Source organism: Poecilia latipinna, unplaced genomic scaffold (assembly GCF_001443285.1).
Source record: "Poecilia latipinna isolate Pla-1442-1.1 unplaced genomic scaffold, P_latipinna-1.0 Scaffold1810, whole genome shotgun sequence".
Taxonomy (NCBI): Eukaryota; Metazoa; Chordata; class Actinopteri; order Cyprinodontiformes; family Poeciliidae; genus Poecilia; species Poecilia latipinna.
Genome location: NW_015114426.1, coordinates 265,975 through 279,309, shown reverse-complemented (window position 1 = coordinate 279,309; position 13,335 = coordinate 265,975). Strand labels below are relative to the sequence as shown.

At 38.6% G+C, this 13,335-nt stretch overlaps 1 protein-coding gene across 1 annotated transcript in view; it reads right to left on the bottom strand.

The window, feature by feature from the left end:
* Window positions 1-170: 170 nt before the first annotated feature.
* The window catches only part of bcl2l1 (BCL2 like 1), a 46,451-nt gene continuing 33,286 nt past the window's right edge, over window positions 171-13,335 (bottom strand). The window contains 2 exon segments of the mRNA XM_015014390.1: window positions 171-371; window positions 373-492. Of these exon segments, the coding sequence (XP_014869876.1) occupies window positions 198-371; window positions 373-492 (294 nt within the window). The 3' untranslated portion in view covers window positions 171-197.

Below are 13,335 nucleotides of genomic sequence, written 5' to 3'. Positions count from 1 at the left end.
AAAAAAAAAAAAAAAAAAAAAAAAAAAAAAAAAAAAAAAAAAAAGTTTAAAGAAACAAAAGGAAAGTGGCAAGGGGAGAGAAAAGGGAACAAATGGCTCAGTGAATGAAAACAACATGTCAGTCTTTGTAGAACCACAAAATCGTATCGAAGAAAAAGTGAACACAAGAATACTAAAAACTTTTTTTTTTTTTCTTTTTAAGTCTTCCGGCAACGTTTTGGATTCTCAGTCTGTTGTGGGACGAAGTAAACATCATCAGCAGTTCTGATGAGACGAACAGGACCTTCATGTTTAACGTTGGGCGTAGTGATTGGACGGCGAGGGGGCGAGGGTGGCCGTCCCCTCCGCTCACAGGCGCTTCTGGGCGAAGATGGACCCGGCTATGAAGGCCGTCACCACACTCATCCCCAGCAGCAGCCAGTTTTTGAAGCTCTCCTGAGATCTTCTGCTCTCTGCCGCCGCGTTGCCCCCGAAGATCTCAGCGAAACGGTCCTGGAAGACAGAGGGAGAGAGAGTAAGCAAGCGTTAATCTGATATTAATGTCTGTATCTGATCCTGAAAGATATTCTACATCGGGTATCAGGTGACAATGAAGGTAGATCTGTTCAGTCTAATTCTATGTGTGCAATTATATTTTCAAGGGAAACAAAGCTATTGAACAAGTTGTTGTGTTTTTACATTTTTGACCAAACTTGTGAAGCTATTGGTATATTTAAGTGTGCTGTACTGGTGCAGAGTTATCAACTTAATTCGTAATTCAGTAGATCTGTGACTATGTTTCAAAAGCAGAAACATTTTAAGTAAATTCAGCACTGATATTTTGTACTGAATCTGCATCAGCTGGTACTAAACCTCAGACATCTGTATCAGAGGTGAAAAATGTGGACCGGTGCATCCCTAGTTAAAAGCTGGGGGGAAAAAAGCACACACCGTTTTAAAAAAGCACACACACATTTTGCAAATGACAAGCAGGTAGATTCCCTTTGTAAAGGTCTCCAGACCTCAAACACTCAGAAAGATCCGTCACAACCCACAGACTCGCATGTGGAACCAGGCAGGTGAATAAAAACCCCTGAAAAATCCCCTGCGAGGTTCCTGTCTGGACTATAACAACATGGTCCTGCTAATTAACAGGAAGAGGCCCCGCCCCTTCCCGCTGCCACCTCTCCGGCACCCCGTCAGCCCCGCACAGGTCCCTCCAGAACCGCCGCCGTCGCAGACAGCCGTTCTCCGTCTGCCAAACCCGCACTGCCTCACCGCCCACTGACTGTCATTTCCTGGAAATGAATCAGCAGAAGGTGCGGTTTCAAGTTCTTGCCACACAGAGGCGCCAGCGAGGCTCTGAACGACACACAAACAAACCGGAGACTTTAATCAGCTGACACGGACAAGGCCCCGGTTGAGTAATACTCATGTTGTCGACACGTAAAAAGTGAAGTGATTTATGAGGCTGATGCTTCAGGAGCATGTCACCAAAACAACAGTGACAGTGACTGACTGAGGTGGATCAGCGTTAGTCAGAGTGAACTCAGCAGAAGGGCTTTAAGAGGAGTGAGCGAGGGGGGCTTTACCAAGTTTTAAGCATTCAGATATGTGGATTTATGTTATTTTTCCCCAACATCCGCATGATTTCTACCTGCATGGAGAAAAAAAAAAGAAGTAAACTGCCTGACCAAACAGAAAAATGGAAAGCATTGAAATGGAAAAGTACTGCCGTAAACAAAGTTTCAGCTGACAGCAAGGTATTCACTGGAGTTAAAATGTCACAGTGTTCTAAAATGATGGATGAACCAACAAAATATGGTGGAACAAAGTGTCAGATAAAACAAAAAATACCATATTTGATCTATAAACGAACAGCATTTAGTTTAAAATGCGCTTTCTAATAATCTGACAAATCCAAAAGAAGATAATAGGGGAAAGAAAGAAAAAAGGAGAAAAATGTCAAAATTTGGTTTTTTGTTTTTTCTCCTGACCGGGAGCAATAATCGCCTTATGTATTGATAGATGGAATGAATAAAAATGATGGAAGGAATAGCAACTTTTAATCATGTCTGATTAAAATGTGGTGTTTTTCCTATCATATTACAATAGGATAACAAAAATAACCTGCTGTAATAATGTCTTTGGAAAAAAAAATACTATGAGTTGACAAAAGATACTTGGACGTACGCAATACATTACTACATTAATACAGACATGTATTTATTATTGTTATCATCTTTATTTAACCAGGTAAAAACGCCACCGAGATCCACATCTCATTTTCAAGAGGGACCTGAGCAGAAATCTGTAACACACAACAACCTGGTTACACAAAAGTAAAACAAATTAACACACACACAAACATGTAACACAGACCTCAAAGGAAACTGGAAACTGGTACCAGGTACACAAGTCCTGGTTGGTGAGCAGTGGTGATTTTGAATGAGTATGTTTATCTGGCAATAACTGGAAAACCAAAATGATGTGGAAGATGGACAAAAACTAAAATATAAAAGGTCATTTTCTTATTGTTAGTACTATGGAGTCCCCTGGGGACACAAAGGTTCTTTTTTCTTATTACGTTCCATCACAACAGTAATGTATTCAACCGCTCAACTGCCATACAGCCATCTGATGACAGTTCTAGTTGTGAAATCTTCTTTGTGTTTACAGTCTGGTTGGATGAAGAGATTAAGCTGCTGTGGAATCTGGTTGTTGAGCAGAACAATCAGATTGTTCTTTTTTTCTGAACAATCTGGGGGGAAAAAAGACTGTTCAGAAACAATCTTTTTCTTTTTTTACTGATCCATTTCTACAGAAAACTGACATACTGACTTTATTAAAACTTACATTTTTTAGCTTATTATTGAGAAGATAAAATAAAAAAAGGGCACAAAAAGTTTGTTTTAAAAATGTTACAAAAATATAAGATTTTTGTGGTCTCATGCTTTCAAGTTAGCGATTACTTAAATTTTGGCCGCGCTTGGTAAAAAAGCTTGGGCTCTAGGGAGCTCCATACAGTAAATACAAAACATTCTTTATTTTTCAGAAAGTCCAGCTATTATCTTTCAGATTATGAACATCACTTTTCATCCTCAACTCATCGTCCATGCTTGTCAAGATGGTGCAGGAACCTTGCATGTGTCCTTTAAAAGCAAAACAAATAAAATCGCAGGCAGTCAGCTGGTCACCAGTGATCCGCTGAATCACTGGAGGTTTCCTGGGAACAAAATTGTTCTTCCCCGACAGCCTGGCCATTTTCCAAGCAACAAAGCCGGGATTCATGACTGGTCCGGAAACCATGAGACATCATGTTACCAAACTCGTTGGAAAAACATAGAAGCACTTCCAGAAAAAAACTGAACAACAGACACAATATGATCACTGCATATTCATATGAGAAATAATTACTGCTATCACGGCTATTATCAATGTTATTGTTACTATTTAATGGAGTTGTCAATAATGGTATACTGACTTAGAAAGAATTTTAATGGCATGGAAATATGAATGCATTGTACCAGTCATACATATGGATTTAGAAAATGCTAACTAATTAAGAATGTTATAACAAAGTTAACATGAACAGTAATTTATTGGATGATGCTTCTGATGTTAGAGGGGATGCTATAAAAGTGAGTTTATATTTCTACTCATTGCTTTGAATGTGTAAATATACTTTACTACTGTTTGTCCTTTGCTTGCTTTTGTTTTAAATTGATTTCCTTTGTATATGACTTGGTTTATTCTTTTATTACAATATGTTCAATAAAGTTAAACTCTAAAAAAACAAATTGATTCCCAAATCAAAGATAAAGGAAGCTAAACAAAACATTACAGTGCGATTTTTAGCCCCCGCCCCAATAGCACATCATCTGGGTACAACCTTCAGAACAAATTGGTACAAAATGGGAGAAACGGGGCCCAGTAAACATTTTATGTTTTACTTATAAGGAGAGGCGTAGAAGCCCAACAACAGAGACATCTTCCATTTAGGGAAATTCACAGAAATTTTCCAAATTTGCTTAATCTTTTTTTTTTAATTATTATTATTATGTTTTTCTATCTTGGGGTGAGGCTGTTTCATTCATGCAGTATTCTCTGTTCTTGCGTTATGCAATAAGGTTGAGCCTCTATTTTCTGTTTAAGAACAACTAAAAATCAGGGATAATTAGCATGGCAAGATCCTGTGACAGAAACAAGCACTGAGGTCTTTTAAAACAAGTTTAGGCTGGTTTTATTTTACAGTTAACTCATTAAAACCGTCAACAGTTAAGCTGTTAAAGGAAGAGTGTTGATGTTGATCAACGGACAAGTCTTTAATACTGTGAGTAAAAAAAAGGAACAGAAATGCTGCAGAATCGCTGGTTCAACTTTTGAACAGATTCTGTCCCTGAAACGTAAGGCAATACCGGGTACAGACTTCATTAAAACAGTCACATTCAATGAATTAGAATATTACTGAAAAGATAATCTATTTCAGTAACTTCAATCACTAAATGAAACATTATAAAGATGAATTAAAAACAGACTGTTGCTTTCAGCCTTTATTTCTGTTAATTATATTAATTTTCCGTTTTTAGTCAATGAAAACTCAACATTTAAGATTAGAATATTAAATCTAGGGAAGCGCCTCATATTGTAATCAACATCAGCATCAGCCAACGTTAGTCATTATTTAAGATTTCAGTGTCTGTCCGATAAGTAAACCTGGGCTGATATCAACAACTGATATTTTGGTCATGTGACATTGATGCACTGTAGGATCGTGGGACTATTTAACAAAAGCACAGGAGCAGTATGGGTGGGGTGTGATTGTTTTTTTTACGGTGATGAATGGTTAGAAAAATATATTTATTTTCCTACATCTGTACGGTACATGTAAATATTGTGATCAGCATTTCAAAATGGATCATAACCACATTGGAAGCTCACTTTTAAGTAAGCTCTTCATCAGACGACTAAAAGTTTAAGACCGATAGCCAATAGTGTTACTCGGCGAGCAGCCCACCTACTAGAGATATAACAAGATCTCATTTGGACTAGACAGCCATCTTGTGAAAACTTGCCAGTTGTAGTTATTATGACAACTACCCTCAAATTATTTTGGCAACACTTTGAGTTCCCAGTAGAAACAATAAATGGCTGCAGAGCGACAGAGAAAACACAAACTATATGTAAGCTTTGCAAGTTGTTCAGACGCTGAGGCAGAAAGCGTCTCTGTGACAACCAATGTTTAGACATGTGGGTGTTTAGGTATGGATATGTTCTTCTTTTTCTTCCTATTATTGTTGTTGTCTGTCATCGTTGTTGACTTTAGTGCAACAACACTAAATACCAAATATTTTTGTCTAATTTGAGCTACATCACAATCACAGTACAACCATACCAGCAGTAACTGGAAAACAATAAATGTTGACCAAAGCAATGTCTCAAGGTCCGAAGAGATACAAAAAAAAAGAAAGAAAAAGAAAGTACCCATCATGGCAGTAGCATTCAGAAGAACAAGAATGATACTTACTTTTCAATGACCAATTTTTGATGCTCCTTTGCAAATTTTAAGTGGGTAAGTCTGAGGCGTGGAAGGACAGGCGGCTTTGTAAGGTTTTTTCTAAAACCTTTGCTCACAAATTCCATCTCAGGATTACTGGACAGTGGACAGTACTTTGGGTCAAGGATCTGTCTTTTGATCCTCCAGCTCAGCACACGTGAAATTGACTTGGGTTTACTACTTGATTCGTTCGTCCCAAATGACTCCAGATCCTTTAGGAAACTGAAAATGACTGCATCCAACCTTGGCAGCAATAGAACTTTACGAGAAGCCTCATTTATGATTCATCTCAGACACATTTATGAATGTCTATTGTGAAATGACGGAGGTCAGATTTATGATTTAAACTTTTCAAGGCTATGGCCTTAAACTGCTGATAATCTGATGAACAGCTTGAGCTTATGTAGGTGAATTATTGAAAACTGTTTTGTCTCTTGCTTCGGTTTCTTACATTACAAAACAACATACAACCTGGTTATGATGCACCGTCTTCAGGTTTTGATAGGAATGTAGTTACACACCATTGTTCTCCGTTATACTGAAGGACTCCAGAGGGAATATGGTAATAAAAAAAACCTAATTCATTTCAACTTTTAATAGATCTTCATTACTGTTACACACTGCAACTTTGAGCGCTTGGAACTGCAATATCATACACATGGGACATGTTAAAGATTGAAGAATATTCCATTAAAGTCCATTATGATAAGTATAACACTAATACTCCATCACTGCGACCAATTACAGCATGACAAATATGAGATCACCCCGCATTGATTAAGAGTGTGCTGTGCATATAAAGCTTCTCTGAATAATTCATTATAGTGTATCAGCAGAAAATTACAGTAAATTGCAGTATAGTGGACTGTCCTGATGTCAGCGCATTACACACAGATACAGGTGTGATGCAATGCTCACTTTAAACCAGGAGAGTCACTGTAGCTAAAAGTGAGCGAACAGATCACCTGTGACACATCCTGCTTATGTTGATGTTTTAAAAAGATAACTGTGGAGAATGATGTAATATCGAGCCAATGGCACCCTCGGCTTTCTAATGTAAATCTTAAATTAAAGAGCTTTAATGAAAAGAGGATCAATAAGGAGATGGAGCTGCAAGTCTGTCTTTTGAAGGCAGGGGGGCCTCTCAAGAACACCTCTCTTTTCCGGAACATAGAGGAAGGTAATGCCAGAAGCCAAGGCAGAAAGCAAGATGAAGAGAAAGCCGTTCCAAGCGTGTTTCGCCTGTGTGAGAACAGATCTCTGAGGTGTAGTTCTGTTCATGCTATTCATTGTAGTCAGAAAAGTGCATGACGCTTACAAAGGAAATGAACCCGCCTTCAAGTTCTCTAGAAACACTGGTTGCTCAAGGCCTGGAAACACTAATAATGGCAGAACATGGAATACCATACTCTGGAGAGTAGGTGTTGTAATGTTGTCAAAGTTCTCAGGAAATCAATGTTAACTTTCACAGTCATCAGAGTGTGCTGCTCTGCGATAAGAGGCTTCAGCAGAGACTGCTGGCACATGATCTCACCAACGCATTGTCAGAAAGTGACAGACATACTTCTATGCAGCACAGAGCATCCCAAAAAGTGGTCATACCACTTTAACTTTTTCTACATTTTGCTACTTAACAAAACTGAATGAGATTTATTGGGATTTTATGGAGCAAACCAATATAAAGATATAAAGCAGTTCACAATTACAAAGTGGAAGGAATTACAACTATACTTTCACTCTTGGAAGTTGATGAGAGATGTGGATGTCGATTCCGAATTGATTAACAAACAATTAATACTAATGTTGATTAGTACAGAGAAGTACAGAGAAAGATGAAACTTTGAGTCGGGTAAGTGTTGCATTGGGGCAGTTTCTGATGAACACATAACAAACCCCTGCTTCAAGCTTTAGCAGAGCCAATCACTTGGAGTTCAGTTTGTGGGTTACTAAAATAAGCTAATCTTGTTGAACAGTAGCTCTATTCATTCATAGTTTAATTCTATGTAAACACACACACAGAAACACTTTTGCCTTAAAATATTACCACAGCGTCAGTGTGTAAACATTTAAGGAGCTTTTTTCTCCCCCCACGTCAGTGTCAAGTGTATAACTTGGTAAAATACCTATGACCTGTGGAATGTGATAATATGTAAACAGATCTGAACAGAGTGAAGGGTTTAAGGCTTAATCGACAGTCTACGCTCACAAGGCTGGAATTGGTCCTTTCATATTTCACATTTCTGATCTCTTACTCAATGAAACTGTTTGTCTCTGTAAAGCAAACTCATGACCCACTATACCAAAAGCCTTGGCAATAAGTGTGAGGAATCAAAAGGACCATTTACTTTGGCCATGGGCGGAAGCTTCCAGAGAAAAGTAAATATTTAACTTCCACCTCACCAGAACGCAGGGCACAGCCCGGATGAAGCGGAGGAATACTATCAGACAGGCGTACACTTCAGTCTATGATTCATGAGGACAACGTGAACATGCGGTGTCCATGAACGAAAGTAAACGACGTCATGTACAGTATGCAGTTGAGTTCAAGGTGTTTATTTGAACACCTTGCTTTGATTCAACTAAGAATGTCCAAATGGACGACCACAATTAGAAATATTTCTGTTAACTCTAATGAGTCAAGGACGGAGGCAGTCTGACCCTGGCTTCTCCCTGTGAAATCTTCTAGAACAATGTGAAGAATGTGGGTGTATAACTCTTGATAAGGTCTTGTTAATTTTTTTGAAACAGACAAGCCTAGGCATGTTACCAGTCAGTGTTAAGGAATTACTTCTGAAACAAAGTTTGCTAATTACATGGTTTAGTGAACCTTTGGAGAGCTACCTGAACGTAGTATTAAGAATTCGACATAATAGGTGTCTGCCTATTTTGTGACACATTGTCACTCAAAATTAGTTTTCACACCTGATAGTCCGGTAGACTTGGTAAGGTTGGGGATCAAAATTGCGCACAATTGTGGTCCTCAATTTTGATTGGGGAAAATTTGTTCCATTTTCAGCTCTCTTTCACACTTAACTGTGTCAAACAAACCAAATCATTTGAGCAACCCGTCCACCTTGCCTGTGGTGGTGCTACACTAAGAACCACTGAGGGAAGCAATACATAAATCTCTGAAGTAGACACTGAGTGCAACTCCTTTCTTCACAAAAATGGAGAGGTGGTTGAGTTTACTGGTTGAAGGACTTCTCCTTTGTCTTTGGTAAAAAAAAAAAAAAAAAAAAACATTTTTTCCCACCAGCACTACACTTGCGCAATTATTTTGGTTGCATTTACCTAAAATGCCCTGCGCTTGTCATTCACATTTGAACAACACCAAAGTTCATGTCAACCAAACTGAGACCTATGTTTGTAGGGGGACCAGAGATGGCTTTTTTGGTTCGCATCAGAGTTCGATTGCATTCACACCTCCCCAAACAAACTGGACTTTCTAGGCAAACAGACCAGAGTTCAATGAAAGTGGACTAAACAAGGCTGGTGTGAATGCAACCTTAATGTGAAAAGATTCTGCTTTTGTTTGATCCTCAACTAAAGTAAGAATATTTTAACAATAAACACAGTAAGTTCAAAGTATTTTAGGCATTAAGTAACTAAATCTAAATGACTATACAATCACAGCACACATCTTTTTTTATTGGAGAACAAAAACAGACAGATGGCAACCTCTGCTAGATATGGCATTCCTCAGGAATAATTTCTTAGACTCCTTTTCCTTTTTCATCACCTTTAAGATGATACTATGGCTTTATGATAATAATTAGGGATGAACGATATAGGAAAAGTGACAGTGAAGCAGGACAGGATTGTGGGGTGTTTAACTGGTTCAGAGAGAGGTGTTTAAATGTTGGTGGGGTGGTCATTATTAAAGTGGTAAGGTTATATAATATTGATAAATATTGGTTATCAGCCAATAATATATCAGGAGGATGTAATATTAATATACTGGTGGCTATTTAGTAATTTTCTCCCATATTCAAGGTGAATTACACAACTAATTCTCCACTGGAGGTTCTGTCACGCATTCTGTTGGGCAGAATACAATATGATTCCTGGACAATATATCAAATTAAAACCATCAACGTCATATCAAATCACAAAGGATTGCTTGGATGTAATGTTCAATGGAATTTCATATTTCAATGTCATGCCTGCACATTCTGTATTGATAATATTTTTGTTCTGTTCCACCTATAATGCCCACACTTATGTTTTTAGTGGTAGAGATGCTAACTCTGACAATCTGTGTTTGGGACATTATGATGAAGGAAAGAAAGAGTCATGAAAATGGGGGCTATACTTAATATACCACATCATTAGAATGGTAATGCAATTACATATTTTCCTGCTATTGTGCAGCTCTACCGCTTGTAGATATATGAGGTCTCAGTGTAACCACCGCAAGTGTGAACAGTAAGATAAATCAAATGCTTTAGCTCAACCTTTACGGTGGCAGCATCATTATTATCAGGTTGCCGTGGTCACGCGATGCATTTAAATACAAATCACCTGCAGCTACATTCCTCTTTGCATAGATCTGCAGACATAATTCAAAATATGACTTTTCCGTTGTCCGTCTCTTAACTTGGAAAGTAAATGATGTGTGTTTTCCTTTCAGGATGCCTTACTCTCCAGCCCGTTGAGGTTCCAGCTTTATTTCTATCCCATCTATTACCTATGCACATATCAAGTTGGGACTATTGGTGTAATAGGCCCCAACCTGACAGGTAAACCCCATCTTTATCTTCTCCTTTCCCTCCTCTTTCACACGGTCAAGACTTTTTTCTTTGCCTTTATCTCAGCGGAGTTCCCAGAGGAAATCAGATGCTAGGCAGCAGCCTGCAAAGTGCTTTAAGACCAGACCTGCTTTTTCTTTTAACTCAGTGTTTTCTACATCTTTAACTTCCCCTTCCTTTGTTAGCTGGGGAAGACTATAAAAGGATAAAGAAAGGATTAACTCATGAAAGCAAAAGGGTGAACATTAAAAAAAAAAAAAAAAAGACAGAAGAGGAGTTAAAAGTGAGGGGAGGGATTCCGCTGCTGGTTGCCACGGCTACCGAGAAGCAGCTGATTAGTGAGTGAGACGTGCAAGAGTGTTGTCTGGATCTGCAGGCCCAACTCTGCAGCTGATAAATGGCCCGGTACTGCGTGTGGAGAAAGGAGTGTTTTAACGATCATTAGAGGCATCTTCCCATTCATCAACCCCTGACTTGTTGTTGCGTCCATGTTGCAACATAAACAAGCTGCAACGCTCAAATCCCCCGATGGTGAAACCTCCTGACCGTGACTCGTACACAAATGTCGATTAACGCCTCACGTCCTCTTCCTCTTAGGCAAAAGAGGACTGAAGATGGATCGGAGTTCAATAAGTTGGAGATGCTTTGAAAAACACTGTCTGCAATTGACAATTGTATTTTATTTAAATCAATTCTTCAAGTCTTTAAAAAAAAAAGCTCCAATGTCACTACATTAATAACTAACTTTTCCTCAATACTGGAACTATTAAGTAATTAACTTCTGCAGCTCACTTTGTATTTTTTTAACTACTTAATTTTAGCAGTTTTTTGGTTGGTTCTTTCTTTTTCACAACTTAGCGAAATCTTGAGGAAGAAAACCAACATTTAACCCTTGTGCGTGTGAGGACTTAGGCAAATGATACAAGTTTTACGGGTGTGGGGTCGGTTGGATCCCATTTGTAAACACAAGGGTTAAGGTAACCTTCGACGCCTCATTTAGTAAGGAGGGAAATCTTCCTTTTATTCACCTCCACAGTAGCTCAAACTTTACTATCTTTTGTTCAGTATAGCCATTACACTTCCCTGCACATGTCCAAACCATCCCAATTTTGCCTTTTTGTACCTTAACTTTTCCATCTTAGCATGCACCATCTTACCAGTTTCCAATACTGTCCGTTTTGGTCAATCTAAATGAAAATCTCAACATATTTAGTTCCGTCATCGTTCTCTTCCTAATGCCTCATTTTTACTGAGTAGCACAGCACAGACCCATGCATTTGCCCATTTTATGGTCTGTCATATTCAGGATGCGTTACACTGTCAGTGGGACACTCACTGGGCAGGCAGGGTTAAACTCAAATGACTAACTTAGCGTTATACTACTATAATAGCATTAATATTTTTTTCCATATCTTCAAGGTATGGTACATTGCTCTTATCCTTCTGTAGTAACTACATCTTTCCACCTCTCAACTCTTTTGAAAAGAAAGCCTTCCCCAGGCGTTCTTGCACTCAAGGACTGTGTTGAATTATCATGGTAAAAAGCCCACTGTCCTCTGGTCAAGGTGTCCTTCAGTGGAAGGACACCAGTTCATTCTAAATAGTGCTAGGTTCAGTCTCTGCAGGCTTAAATGGGATTTATGTTCACAGTTCACCATATTCTGAACCATGTTCACAGCTACCAGAAGTAGGTCTCGCTCATTTACATTTTTTCTGAAGAAAAGGTTTAAGAATACATACATATAGGTCAATGCCAATAACAAGGATGTGCATATACCTACATTACTAATAAATGTCCTCACCAAACTGACCATAGCCTCAGCTTGAGGGCAAATGCTGCCTCTCTTTCTCTGTGAAATATGCACAGAGTTTGTTCCTATCCTTTGTCCACCTCCAAACAGCGCCGCCAAATGATATTAAAGTGTACTGCACTACTTTCATGTTCCCCACTTGCAAACAAAATTGTTCAGGTCAAAGTTCTCAAAAATGAAAACTCCACTCATGAACAATTACCAACAGTTTTTCCACTTGTTTCCTTGCAGTTGGTTTTAAAAAATATTTGGCAATGTGGCAGATTTCTCTTAGGTCACATTTTGTAAAGACCGTTTGGTACTATTGGCCTCTATTAAACAGTAAATTGACAGGAAATTAGGTGGAGAGAGATGGGGAAGACGATACATGAATATAGCGTACGTGCTCTACCTGAGCAACTCAACACCTTAAATAATACGATTTTAATTTAAACATGCTGTAGTTACTATTCTTCTGTGAAATTACTGGCTTCACATTAAACAAAACTAAATGATTTGAAAAAAAAAAATCTTGGAAAAAAAGAAGAATCCCAAATACTATTTATGAAAGTCATCAAAAGTTGGAGGACCTGTGCTGGTGTGACTTTCTCTTGGCTGCATGTGTGCTTGGAACTCTCAGTTTTATATCTTCACAAGTTGCTGCATCTGTTTGCAACATCAGATTTAGACATGCAGCTCTTGACAGACAGAACACGCTTTCCAGCAACCCACAAGGCACGTGATGCACCACAAACTGACTGCAAACCAGTTGAAGCACGCAAAGACGGAGATTCTGACGGAGCTGTTGGCAAGGCGATGCTCTAGGTGTCAGTCACACGCAGAGAACAATCCCAGGCAACCAAGCTTTACCCGCTAGATTATTGTTTGCAATACAAGCTGACAAAGACTCCTCCTCCACTTGAAGACATGTATGTTCTCAGACATCTGCTTTGTATAGATTCTCTGTTAAAAAAATAAAAATGAAAAAATCACTAGATAAAATACAATCCGGATCAACCAGTCCTATCCAGAACAAGTGGAGGAATGAGCCTTCAGAACAAAATGGAACATAAATGCAATGCATGTTTTCTTGCAGGTCTTATGACATACAAAGCTATGTTGGAAGATCCATTATAGTGGTGATTTTCTAAAGGTTGAACTGGTTAGAGTTTGGCGATCTTAGTTTATTTAAACTAGTTGGAGACATTTTCTTGAGGAGGGAGTGTAAAAGAATCAATTAGAGGTGTGCCGATCGATCGGC